The 14,419-nt window shown below is 44.4% G+C and overlaps 1 protein-coding gene across 3 annotated transcripts in view; it reads left to right on the forward strand.

Moving 5' to 3' along the window:
- Nucleotides 1–14,419, forward strand: part of LOC106580871 (tyrosine-protein kinase BAZ1B) — a 35,560-nt gene that overhangs the window by 5,957 nt on the left and 15,184 nt on the right. For all 3 annotated transcript variants that reach the window (XM_014162387.3, XM_014162386.3, XM_014162385.3), the window contains 6 exons: nt 1,028–1,149; nt 1,419–1,616; nt 3,143–3,319; nt 3,545–5,117; nt 6,160–6,298; nt 6,527–6,672. In XM_014162387.3, coding sequence (XP_014017862.1) covers nt 1,028–1,149; nt 1,419–1,616; nt 3,143–3,319; nt 3,545–5,117; nt 6,160–6,298; nt 6,527–6,672 — 2,355 coding nt within the window. The remainder of the gene's footprint in view (nt 1–1,027; nt 1,150–1,418; nt 1,617–3,142; nt 3,320–3,544; nt 5,118–6,159; nt 6,299–6,526; nt 6,673–14,419) is intronic.

Genomic DNA, 14,419 nt, shown 5'->3' on the forward strand with positions numbered 1-14,419 from the left:
CCAAAAAAATGTGATTGTCAGTTTAAACAACGTGTCAAACTCGTTCCATGGAAGGCCGAGTGTCTGTGGGTTTTCGCTCCTCCCTTGTACTTGATTGATGAATTAAGGTAACTAATTAGTAAGGAACTCCCCTCACCTGGTTGTCTTGGTCTTAATTGAAACCAAAAACCAGCGGACATTAGGCCGGGGGGGGGGGGGGGGCAAAGTACGGCCCCTTTTTTTCTCTCCCCAATTTCAAGGTATCCAATTGGTAGTTAGTCGTGTCCCATTGCTGCAACTCCCGTATAGACTCGGGAGAGGTGAAGGTCGAGAGCTGTGCGTCCTCCGAAACACGACCCAGCCAAGCCACACTGCTTCTTGACACAATGCCCTCTTAACCCAGAAGCCAACTGCACCAACGTGTCGGAGGAAACACCGAACCCCTGGCGACCGTGTCCACCTGCCCGGCTTGCCACAGGAGTCGATAGAGCACGATGGGACAAGAAAATCTCGGCCTGCCAAACACTCTCCTAACCCAGACGACGCTGGGCAATTGAGCCGCCTCATGGGCCTCCCAGTCACGGCCAGCTGTGATACGGTCTGGAATCGTACCCGGGTCTATAGTGATGCCTCAAGCACTGTGATGCAGTGCCTTAGACCACTGCGCCACTCGGGAGGCACCCTCAAATTGATTTTAACAAACAATTGGTCCTCTAAAAAATACGTTCCTCCCGTTGAATTTCAAAATCCCGACTTGGCCCTCAAGCCAAAAAGTTTGCCCACCCCTGCATTAGGCCCTCCATGGAATGAGTTTGACACCCATTATTTATTTTTTCGGTCACATCCCTACAACACAGCACATGGAGCTTTCAGACATGTGGGCTAGTTCAGAGACTGTTTTCACATATTAAAGAGATTTGATGTCTATTGGACAAAGCTGGATTAATCTTTTTTATTCAAATGTACATGTAAAAATAGAATACAATCCACACAGGTCTGATCTGTTGACATGAGTGTTAAAGTATACTGTGTGCTTGTTTGCCATTAGGTGATCGAGCACGGCGCTCCCCCAGGAAAACTCCCACCGCTATGAAGGAAGAGAAGAAGAGATGGGTGATGCCAAAGTTCCTGCCACACAAGTACGATGTGAAGCTGATCAGCGAGGACAAGGTTGGTGTCCTCTTCACTGTTTTAAAATGTCTATTGTTCACCTCTGACCATCAAGTGCACGTTTTATGTAACTGGGTCGTGTTCATTGGTTACAAAATGGAACAAAATGGATTTAAACAAAGGGGCTGCCTGAACTTGTTGAATAAGAGACACACATTTTTGTTTTCTGTTACCAAATTGATGTAAAACATTTTCCATTGCATACTCTAATGAACACAACACTGGCATCTTATGTAATTTATATAAATGTTTAAACCCTACGCCAACAGGTCATCAGTGATGTCCCAGTGGACAGCCTTTTCCGGACTGAGCGCCCTCCAACCAAGGAGATCATGCGCTACTTCATCCGCCACTATGCACTCCGGCTTGGGATGGGAGAGACGGCCCCCTGGGTGGTGGAGGATGAACTGGTGAAGAAGTTCAACCTACCCAGCAAATTCAGCGACTTCCTCCTGGATCCACACAAGGTAAACCTGGATTTATATGGTGTTTTGTACTTTTTGTTTGTTTGTCCAAAAACCTCCACATATATTCCTGTTGATGTAGGCGCTCTGGATTATGTGATAGAATACAACAGTAAGACGAAACTGAAAAATAAATTGCCTTTCAGAAAGTATTCATACCCCTTGAATTATTCCACATTTTGTTCTTACAGCCTGAATTCAAAATAATAATAAAAATCTCATCTGTCTACACACAATGCCCCATAATGATAGTGAAAACATGTTTTTTTTTTTGTTTAAATGTTGCTAATTTATTGAAAATTAAATACAGAAATATATTTCATTTAAATTAGTATTCACACTCGTGAGTCAATACTTTGTAGAAGCACCTTTGGCAGCGATTACAGCTGTGAGTCTTTCTGGGTACGTCTATAAAACTATTTCACACCTGGATTGTGCAACATTTGCATTGTAATATAATATCTTCAAGCTCTGTCAAATTGGTTGTTGATCATTGCTATACAACTATTTTCAGGTCTTGCCATAGATTTTAAGTAGATTAAGTCAAAACTAACTCAGCCACTCAGGAACATTCGCTGTCTTCGTGGTAAGCAACTCCAGTATAGGTTTGGCCTTGTGTTTTAGGTGATTGTCCTCCTGAAAGGTGAATTCATCTCCCAGTGTCTGGTGGAAAGTAGACTGAACCAGGTTTTCCTCTAGAATTTTGCCTGTGCTTAGGTCCATTCTGTGTCTTTTTCTTCCGGAAAAAGCATACACAACATGATGCAGCCTCTACTATGCTTGAAAATATGGAGAGTGGTACTCAGTAATGTGTTGTGTTGGATTTGCCCTGAACAGAACACTTTGGATTCAGGAGAAAAGGTTAATTGCTTTGCCACATTTTTTGCTATATTACTTCAGTGCCTTGTTGCAAACAGGATGCATGTTTTGGAATATTTGTATTTTGTACAGGCTTCCTTTTCACTCTGTCAATTAGGTTAGTATTGTGGAGTAACTACAATGTTCTTGATCCATCCTCAGTTTTTTCCTATCACAGCCATTCAACGCTGTAACTGTTTTAAAGTCCCCATTGTTTGGCCTTATGGTGAAATCCCGGACCCGGTTTCCTTCCTCTTCGGCAACTGAGTTTGGAAAGATGCCTGTGTCTTTGTAGTGACTGGACGTATTGATACACCATCCAAAGTGTGATTTAATAACTTCACCATGCTCAAAGGGGGTATTCATTGTCTGCTATTTCTTTTACCCATCTACCAATTGGTGCCCTTCTTTGAGGATTTTGAAAAACTCCCTGGTCTTTGTGGTTTAATCTGTTTGAAATTCACTGCTCGACTGAGGGACCGTATAATTATCTGAATGTGTTGGGTACAGGGATGAGGCGGTCATAAAAAAAAATCAACACCGTTATTGCACACAGTGAGTCCATGCGACTTAAGTAAAGCAGTGTGAATACTTTCTGGAGGCATTGTATGTATGTTTTTATGTAACATTTTGTTTTTAATTATGTGACTAATAGTTTTTTTGCCTTCTAGTTTTTCGCAGAGAATCCAATCTCAACCAAGCGCAGGAGCCTGAGCTCAATGGAGGGCAAACCCAGTAAGAAGCTGAAGTCCTCGAACACCCCGGGAGGAGTGAATTCAGGGAACGAGAAGAAAAAAAAGGATTCTCTTGGCATGCCCCTGAGCCCCACAATCTGGGGACACATGCAGGTTTGTCAAATTTTATACATGCTGATGTAATCTGATTTGCAGATATTTTTAGCTGGCTTAGTGGTTTTATAAAGAACCTTAGTAGACCTGGAATATGACTGTTGGTAGATAAACACAGGGTTTGTTTTCCTTATTTGACCATTGAGAATTTAAATGTTCAGTAGAATTTGCAGATTTAATCTGTTGTATTGGATTGAATCAATAATGCATCCATTTATATTGTAGATGAAAATGAATGGCTCGCCTCTGAAGGTAAAGAATTCTGGAACCCCCAAGAAAAGAGATGGTGGGGCCTCTGTCCTCTCCTCTCCAAAATCCAGCAAAAAACCCAGAGATAAGAAATCAGCTGCTGGCAAAAAGACCCCCGGCAAGAGCGGTCAGAAGATATCCTCCAAAAAGGATGAAAAGGGTGGAGGCGCCAAGAAGCCCAAGATGAAGCAGATGACCCTGTTGGACTTGGCCAAGAACCCTCCCTCCGCTGGAAGCCCCAAGAAGAGAGCCCGGAGCACTGGCCCAGGGACCCCCAAACTGGGCAAGCCCCTGCACCCCATGGCCCTGCACCTGCTGCGCTATTACAAGGAGCACAAGGGCAAGGAGGACAAGAGGAACGCCATGTCCTGTCTCATATCCAAGGCGGCCAAGGCCCTCTCGCCTGAGGATCGAGGCCGGCTGCCAGAGGAGCTCCAAGACTTGGTCCTGAAGCGCTGGGAGCTGCTGGAGCAGAAGAAGAAATGGGCGGCCATGAGCGAGGAGGAGAAGCAGGACGTGATGAGGAAGAGGCGTGAGGAGATCAGGGAGAAACTCCGGGAGAAGACCAAGGAGCGGCGGGAGAAGGAGCTGCAGGTGCGCCGTGAGCAGCAGCGCCGCTATGAAGACCTGGAGATTGAGGGCGGCAAGGCACTTCCTGTCTTCAAGCTGGTTGACATGCCAGAGGGCCTGCCCAACTCCCTGTTCGGAGACGTGGCCATGGTAGCGGACTTCCTCAACTGCTACGCGGGCCTGCTGATGCCCGATGACCAGTACCCGGTGACGGCATTGGCCCTCATGGAGGCTCTGGCCGGGGAGAAGGCAGGTTTCCTATACCTGAACCGTGTGCTGGTGGTGCTGCTGCAGACTCTGCTGCAGGATGAGCTGGCTGAGGGCTACAGCGAGCTGGACATGCCCCTGTCGGAGATCCCCCTCACCCTCCACTCTGTCTCGGAGCTGGTGCGCCTGTGCCTGCGGCCGTGTGACGCCCACGGTGATGACTCAGGCCAGGGCTCCGGGGGGGATGACTGGGGCCCCCTAGGGGGATTCGACCAGGTGGTAAGCGGCGAGTTCCTCGAGCAGCTGGAGGCAGTGGAGGTGTTTGAGCTGACATCGACGGAGAAGGCCAGCCTGCTGGTAGCACTGTGTCACCGCATCCTCATGACCTACTCGGTGGAGGACCACGTGGACTCCATGCAGCAGCGCTCGGCCGAGCTGTGGAAGGAGAGGCTGGCCTCGCTCAAGGAGGTCAACGACCGCAAGCGGGCTGAGAAGCAGCGGCGTAAGGAACAAGCCGAGGTCAAAGGCGAGGAGGCTGCCAGTGGCGACACACCATCAGCCACCGCCGGCGACACGCCATCAGCCACCGCCAAGGTGGAGAAGAAGAAAGAGGGTAGCGCCAAGAAAGAGGTGAAGAAGGTGAAAGCAGAGCCGGTGGCCACGAAGCCGGTGGCCACGGAGCCGGAAGACATGATCAGTACGGTGAAGAGTAGGAGGCTGATGTCCATCCAGGCCAAGAAGGAAAAGGAGGAGCAGGACAAACAGAACAAGGGTAAGGGCAGCTGGGAGTATTGTAGGTCATTAGACTGGGCTATTTTTTTCCTGTTCAGGTCACGTGGTAAGGAAATACTCCAATCACTAGTCGTGGAAAAATATTAAACATGTAAACATGTTGTCCCCCATGAATGATGAGGCGCTTCCCATGAGCCAATCAGTGTAATGCCAGATCTCTATGGCAAGACGCATCATTCGTTCACGTTTAGTCAAAATCGGGCCGTTGGTGTTTGAGATCTCGTGGGTTAGCTAGACTCATATCCCTGAGCATGTGTGCCAAATATCATCACTCTGAGTCAAACAATTTAAGAGAGCTAAACGTGTCTGTTATATCGCCACCATGTGGTCGATAGGAATGTTCTTGCATATGTTATGTCTTGACAGTGTTTCCAACATGTGTACCAAATATTGTTACAATATGAATGTCCTTTGACTGATTTATATGCATTTGTATCAGACAACGTGAATGTTTATTGGTCGTTAGTCTTGAAAATACTGCATTGAGAGACCTTTGTCCATAGATGCCACATCAAGTTTCGTGTAGATCGGTCAGTCTGTGCCAGAAGAATAGTGTTGAAGTGTTTTTCGCAAATTCATAATGGTGGAATTTCCATCATGACAGATCTTATGAGTCCCTGAGGCAATTATGTTCTTTGTCTAAGTCAAACAGGGTGAGGAGTTTGACCTTTCAAAGTTATCATTTTCAATCTCTTGTTACAGCGCCACCATCTGACCAATCAGTGTAATTTTGTAAATTCCAGATCTCTATAGTAAGACTCATCATTCACACAAGTTTCGTCAAAATGGGGCCAATATGGTCTGAGGTCGCGTGTGACTAACGTACTAACAGACGGAAACAGATCCAAAGTCCTCGCCCCGATTTTGTCATGGAGGACAATTAGAAAAGATGAGAACTATGGTTGAATTTGAGCCAAACAATGCTGAGATCATGGTTGCATAGGTGATTTATGCAATGGGAATGCTCTGTTATGTGCCTTTAAGTGTCACCGGCTCAAATAATGCCGTTTCTCTCCCCTCAGAGCGCATGGAGAAGGAGGCCGAGGAGGAGCGTGTCCGCAAGCAGAAGGCTGCAGCAGAGAGGGCCTTCCAGGACGGCATCGCCAAAGCCAAACTGGTGCTGAGGAGAATCCCACTGGGAACTGATCGAAACCATAACAGGTCAGCACGCACACTTCAATGGTGCACAACAGGTTCAGGTGTTTCATTTACCGTGTACTCTTGATACGTGCACATCACTGATATGGCTTAGTGCATGCATCCTCAACGGTCCCAAGACATTGGATATATTAGGAATCAACAACTATGTCAAATGTAAACTAATTTAATGTCACTGTTGGTTTATATTACCGTCGGTATTGACCTTTCAGCTCTTTGGGTCTGTCTTAGGTACTGGCTGTTTTCTGATGTGGTGCCTGGCCTGTACATAGAGAAGGGCTGGGTGCATGACAGCATTGACTATAGCTACACCCTCACCCTGGAAGAGGCTACAGCCGAGCCTGAAGACGAGGAGGCCACCAAAGAGGAGACTAACGGTGAGTTATTACACTGTCATCACATCTGAGAGTCTGCAAACCAGAAGCTGTACTATGTTTAGTGCCTCATGTCCCAGAAGCGTAAAGCAATATAATTAATAAATATAGCTGTGAGCAGCAATGACGTATTGCAGATGATTTTGAGCATTAGCGTTACATGTGCAAAGAAGTTGCTTATAGTTTCCTTGTTTTAGATATCAATACCAAATTCGGTGTGGTTTTTCTTTGGGATGTCCATGATAGCAACGACAAGTTTCAAGTTAATAGTCCACTGTGGGATGGATTTACAGTGGTTTAAATGGACACATCTGATTTGTCAATAACTCAGCCATCTTTTGACCAATCCCTTTTCTTTTTTTAAAACGTAGGTAAGTCTTGAACCATGGGCCTACGTGTCATATGGTTCATGCGTTGATTTTCAAAGTATTTTTAGCATATTAGTGTATGAGCTAATATGCGTCTTGGTGTAGTGTGACAATCTTTGAATACGTCAGTGTTATTTTCTTAAACTCTTTAGGGGCTATTGTGATGAGTACAAAGTAGAGGTCGACCGATTAATTGGAATGGGCGATTTAATTAGGGCCGATTTTCAAGTTTTCATAACAATCGGTATTTTTGGGCAGCGATTTGCTGAATTTTTTTATATATATATATATATTTATTTATTTATTTATTTATTTAAAAAATATATATTACATTTAACTAGGCAAGTCAGTTAACTTCTATGGGCTTGGTGGGACGCTAGACCTGCGGGACACAGCCAGTGAAATATCAGGGCGGCAAATTCAAAAACAACAATGTCATAATCCAACTTTCTCAAACACAACTATTTTACACCATTTTAAAGATACTCTTCTCCTTGATGTAACCACATTGTCCGATTTCAGAAAGGCTTTACAGCGAAAGCAAAACATTAGATTATGTTAGGAGAGTACATAGACAAAAAAAATCACACAGCCATTTTCCAAACAAGGACATGTCAATAAAACCCAAAACACAGCTAAATGAAGCACTAACTTTTGACGATCTTCATCAGATGACACTCCTAGGGCATTATGTTACACAATACATGTATGTTTTGTTCGATAAAGTTCATATTTATATCCAAAAACAGCATTTTACATTGGCACGTGATGTTCAGAAAATGTATTCCCACCAAAATGTCCGGTGAATGTACACATCAATTTACAAAAATACTCATCATAAACGTTGACAAAATATATAACAATTATTTAAAGAATTATAGATAGACTACCCCTGGATGCAACCGCTTTGTCAGATTTTAAAATAGCTTTACAGAGAAAGCACATTTTTCAATATTCTGAGTACATAGCTCAGCCATCACGACGAGCTATTCAGACACCCGCCAAGTTCGGGGCAACCTAAACTCAGAATTAGTATTAGAAATATTCTCTTACCTTTGCTGATCTTCGTCAGAATGCACTCCCAGGACTGCTACTTCCACAAGAAATGTTGTTTTTGTTCCAAATAATCCATATTTATGTCCAAATACCTCCGTTTTGTTCGTGCGTACAGATCACTTATCCAAAGGCATAACGTGCGAGAGCGGAACCAGAGATGAAAAGTCAAAATGTTCCATTACCGTACTTAGAAGCATGTCAAACGCTGTTTAAAATCAATCTTTATGGTATTTTTAACGTAAAATTGCGATAATATTCCAACCGGACAATCGCGTATTCATTCAAGGAGAAAAAGAAGGAACAGCGTGACCGCACATATCCAATCCCTTTGTTGCCAGGCAGTCCACTCAGAAACTGAGCTCCTATACTCTGCCCAGTGACAGGAGAAGGCTCAAAGCACTTTCTGAAGGCTTTAGACAGCCAATGGAAGACTTAGGAAGTGCAACGTAACCCCACGGATACTGTAGTTTTGAAAGGGACTAGAAAGAACTACAATTCTCAGATCCTCCATTTCCTGGTTGACTTTTTCTCAGGTTTTTGACTGCCATCTGTTATACTCACAGACACCATTCAAACAGTTTTAGAAACTTCAGTGTTTCCTATCCAAATCTACTAATAATATGCATATTCTAGTTTCTGGGCCAGAGTAGTAACCTGTTTAAATTGGGTATGTTTTTCTTCCGGCCGTGAAAATACTGCCCCCTAGCCCACACAGGTTAAGAACACATTCTTATTTTCAGTGATGGCCTAGGAACGGTGGGTTAACTGCCTTGTTCAGGGGCAGAACGACAGATTTCTACCTTGTCAGCTCGGGGATTCGTTTTTGCAACCTTCCGGCTACTAGTCCAACGCTCTAACCACCTGCCTTACATTGCACTCCATGAGGAGCCTGCGTGGCAGGCTGACTACCTGTTACGCGAGGGCAGTAAGAAGCCAAGGTAAGTTGCTAGGTAGCATTAAACTTATCTTATAAAAACAATCAATCTTAACATAATCACTAGTTAACTACACATGCTTGATGATATTACTAGTTTATCTAGCGTGTCCTGCGTTGCATATAATCGATGCGGTGCCTGTTAATTTCTCATTGAATCGCAGCCTACTTCGACAAACGGGTGATGCTTTAACAAGCGCATTTGCGAAAAAAGCACTGTCGTTGCACCAATGTACCTAACCATAAACATCAATGCCTTTCTTTAAAATCAATACACAAGTATATACACTGCTTAAAAAAATAAAGGGAACACTAAAATAACACATCCTAGATCTGAATGAATGAAATAATCTTATTAAATACTTTTTTCTTTACATAGTTTAATGTGCTGACAACAAAATCCCACAAAAAGAATCAATGGAAATCCAATTTATCAACCCATGAACGTCTGGATTTGGAGTCACACTCAAAATGAAAGTGGAAAACCACACTACAGGCTGATCCAACTTTGATGTAATGTCCTTAAAACAAGTCAAAATGAGGCTCGGTAGTGTGTGTGTGGCCTCCACGTGCCTGTATGGCCTCCCTACAACGCCTGGGCATGCTCCTGATGAGGTGGCGGATGGTCTCCTGAGGGATCTCCTCCCAAACCTGGACTAAAGCATCCGCCAACTCCTGGACAGTCTGTGGTGCAACGTGGCGTTGGTGGATGGAGCGAGACATGATGTCCCAGATGTGCTCAATTGGATTCAGGTCTGGGGAACGGGCGGGCCAGTCCATAGCATCAATGCCTTCCTCTTGCAGGAACTGCTGACACACTCCAGCCACATGAGGTCTAGCATTGTCTTGCATTAGGAGGAACCCAGGGCCAACCGCACCAGCATACGGTCTCACAAGGGGTCTGAGGATCTCATCTCGGTACCTAATGGCAGTCAGGCTACCTCTGGCGAGCACGTGGAGGGCTGTGCGGCCCCCCAAAGAAATGCCACCCCACACCATGACTGACCCACCGCCAAACCGGTCATGCTGGAGGATGTTGCAGGCAGCAGAACGTTCTCCACGGCGTCTCCAGACTCTGTCACGTCTGTCACGTGCTCAGTGTGAACCTGATTTCATCTGTGAAGAGCACAGGGCGCCAGTGGCAAATTTGTCAATCTTGGTGTTCTCTGGCAAATGCCAAACGTCCTGCACGGTGTTGGGCTGTAAGCACAACCCCCACCTGTGGACGTCGGGCCCTCATACCACCCTCATGGAGTCTGTTTCTGACCGTTTGAGCAGACACATGCACATTTGTGGCCTGCTGGAGGTCATTTTGCAGGGCTCTGGCAGTGCTCCTCCTTGCACAAAGGCGGAGGTAGCGGTCCTGCTGTTGGGTTGTTGCCCTCCTACGGCCTCCTCCACGTCTCCTGATGTACTGGCCTGTCTCCTGGTAGTGCCTCCATGCTCTGGACACTATGCTGACAGACACGGCAAACCTTCTTGCCACAGCTCACATTGATGTGCCATCCTGGATGAGCTGCACTACCTGAGCCACTTGTGTGGGTTGTAGACTCCGTCTCATGCTACCACTAGAGTGAAAGCACCACCAGCATTCAAAAGTGACCAAAACATCAGCCAGGAAGCATAGGAACTGAGAAGTGGTCTGTGGTCACCACCTGCAGAACCACTCTTTTATTGGGGGTGTCTTGCTAATTGCATATAATTTCCACCTGTTGTCTATTCCATTTGCACAACAGCATGTGAAATGTATTGTCAATCAGTGTTGCTTCCTAAGTGGACAGTTTGATTTCACAGAAGTGTGATTGACTTGGAGTTACATTGTTGTTTAAGTGTTCCCTTTATTTTTTTGAGCTGTATATTTTTAAACCTGCATATTTAGTTAATATTGCCTGCTAACATGAATTTCTTATAACAAGGGAAATTGTCACTTCACTTGCGTTCCGTGCAAGCAGTCAGGGTATATGCAGCAGTTTGGGCCGCCTGGCTCGTTGTGAACTGTGTGAAGTCCATTTATTCCTAACAAAGGCCATAATTAATTTTCCAGAATTGTACATAATTATGATATAACATTGAAGGTTGTACAACGTAACAGCAATATTTAGACTTTGGGATGCCATCTGTTAGATAAAATACAGAACGGTTCCGTATTTCACTGAAAGAATAAACGTTTTTTTTTTCTTCGAAATGACAGTTTCCGGATTCAACCATTTTAATGACCAAAGGCTCGTTTTTCTGTGTTATGTTATAATTAAGTCTATGATTTCATAGAGCAGTCTGACTGAGCGATGGTAGGCACCAGCAGGCTCGTAAGCATTCATTCAAACAGCACTTTCGTGCGTTTTGCCAGCAGCTCTTCACAATGCTTCAAGCATTGTGCTGTTCATGACTTCAAGCCTATCAACTCCCGAGATTAGGCTGGTGTAACCGATGTGAAATAGCTAGCTAGTTAGCGGGGTGCGCGCTAATAGCGTTTCAAACGTCACTCGCTCTGAGACTTGGAGTAGTTGTTCCCCTTGCTCTGCATGGGTAACGCTGCTTCGAGGGTGGCTGTTGTCGATGTGTTCCTGGTTCGAGCCCAGGTAGGAGCGAGGAGAGGGACGGAAGCTATACTGTTACACTGGCAATACTAAAGTGCCTTTTAGAACATTCAATAGTCAAAGGTATATGAAATACAAATCGTATAGAGAGAAATAGTCCTATAATAACTACAACCTAAAACTTCTTACCTGGGAATATTGAAGACTCATGTTAATAGGAACCACCAGCTTTCATATGTTCTCATGTTCTGAGCAAGGAACTTAAATGTTAGCTTTTTTTACGTGGCACATATTGCACTTTTACTTTCTTCTCCAACACTTTTGTTTTGCATTATTTAAACCAAATTGAACATGTTTCATTATTTGAGGCTAAATTGATTTTATTGATGTATTATATTAAGTAAAAAATAAGTGGTAATTCAGTATTGTTGTAATTGTCATTATTACAACAACAACAAAATTCAGCCGATTAATCGGTATCAGCTTTGCTGGGTCCTCCAATAATCGGTATCGGCGTTGAATAATCATAATCGGTCGACCTGTAGTCGACCAGACATTTTGAGTAAATCTGAGATTTAGTCCATGATTAGTCTGAGCATTAGCGTTACATAGCCAAAGTAAATTGTTAATAGTTTCCTTATTTTTTTAGCATATCAACTTGAGACTTTGGCATTGATAAGCCATTGTGGAGTGGATTTACAAAGGATTTTAATGGACACGTAAAATCTACTTTCCTTATTTATCTCTTAACCTAGGGGTTCCTAAACTTTTTGGCCAACTACCCCATTTTGATATCTGAAAATGTTTGCGACTCCAACCATGTGGGGGGGAAAAGTATGTAATTATTAACAGCCAATGTTTATGGCAGTCAACTCACCATCACATACTTTTAACGTGCGGCTATGACAGTCAGTAGCAAATTAGTCTGACATAAGACACATTATCTGCATGTCGCATCGGAGCTTCTGAAAACCATGGAGTGTAGTCGACAGTGTGCATCTCTGCTCTCAAATCCAACCTGGATACGTTTTTGGTTTTAATGCAGACGAGCGCACTTAACCCAGCTTCACACATGAGTTTGATGGTGCTACAAGACAACTGGGAACTCGGGAAAAACATGAGGTCAAATCATGACGTCTGTGATCTTCAGGTCAGCAAGTCTGAGGTCTAGAAAGAGGCCCGACTTCTCAAGTTGGAATTCTGAGTTGATGACCGTTCAAGCTCTTTTTTAAAATTTATTTTCATGTTCCCAGGTGTTTTCAACATGGCATTAATGCTTGGAGGGAGACTGCAGGGTATTCCCTTTGCGACGAACCAAAACACTTGCATGCTTGTGTTGAGTTTCCCATATCTGTTACATAAGCAAGGACACATTTTCTTTTCATTACATAAAGTCTCATTTTTTTTATACCCATTGTGAAAGACAACAGTTCCTCTCTCAATATGAAAAATTTAAACACTCCCTCTTGATAACCACCAAGCCTCGGGATGAAATGGAACATAGTCATGCTCTGATCCCATACCTCCACATAGTTTGCAAACAGGTGTGCGCGCAGTGGTTGTAGTTTAGAATCGAAGTTACCTTCTGCATTATATCTCTGACTTCTGTGCTCGGCTTTTGTGTTGCCAGTTGCATATATTATACAGTGCAGAAGGAGATCCATTCATAACTAGAGTACAGAGGCCTGCCCGCCATCTCTTAAGGTCATTTATTTAGGCACGGTTACATATTTTATCAAATAAAAATCAACATATAAACCAGGATCAGAATAACACTTTAGCGTGTCTGTTTGCGTGCATCACTTGCATGCGAGACGAGTGGTCCGTTGCTCAAGGAACGAGAGACAGTCAGACGTTGCAGGTAGGCCTATATACAGTGCCTTCGGAAAGTATTCAGACCCCTTGACTTTTTCCACATTTTGTTAGGTTACAGCCTTAATCTAAAATGGATTAAATTATTTTTCCTCATCAATCTGCGCACAATACCCCATAATGACAAAGCAGAAATATCACACTTACATAAGTATTCAGACCCTTTACTCAGTACTTAGTTGAAGCACCTTTGGTAGCGATTACAGCCTCAAGTCTTCTTGGGTATGCAGCTACAAGCTTGGCGCACCTGTATTTGGGGAGTTTCTATCATTCTTGTTTGCAGATCCTCTCAAGCTCTGTCAGGTTGGATGGGGAGCTCTTTTCACGTCTCCCGAGATGTTCGATTGGGTTCTGGCTGGGCCACTCAAGAACATTCAGAGACTCCTGTGTTGTCTTGGCTGTGTGCTTAGGGTCGTTGTCCTCTTGGAAGGTGAACCTTCACCCCAGTTTGAGGTCCTGGGCGCTCTGGAGCAGAATTTTCATCAAGGATCTCTCTCTACTTTGCTCTGTTCATCTTTGCCTCGATCCTGACTAGTCTCCCAGACACCCTACCACTGAAAAACATCCCCACAGCATGATGCTGCCACCACCATGCTTCACCGTAGGGATAGTGCCAGGTTTCCTCCAGAAGTGACACTTTGCATTCAGGCCAAAGACTTCAATCTTGGTATCATCAGACCAGAGAATCTTGTTTCTCATGGTCATAGATTCTTTAGGTGCCTTTTGGCAAACTCCAAGCAGGCTGTCATAAGCTTTTTATTGAGGCGTGGCTTCTGTCTGGCCACTCTACTATAAAGTCCTGATTGGTGGTGTGCTGCAGAGATGTTTGTCCTTCTGGAAGGTTCTCCCTTCTCCACAGAGGAACTCAAGAGCTCTGTCTGTGACCATTGGGTTCTTGTTCACCTCCCTGACCAAGGCCCTTCTCTCCTGATTGCTCAGTTTGGCTGGGCAGCCAAATCTAGGAAGAGTCTTGGTGGTTCCAA

The sequence above is a fragment of the Salmo salar genome, chromosome 20 (assembly GCF_965601325.2).
Source record: "Salmo salar chromosome 20, fSalSal1, whole genome shotgun sequence".
Taxonomy (NCBI): domain Eukaryota; kingdom Metazoa; phylum Chordata; class Actinopteri; order Salmoniformes; family Salmonidae; genus Salmo; species Salmo salar.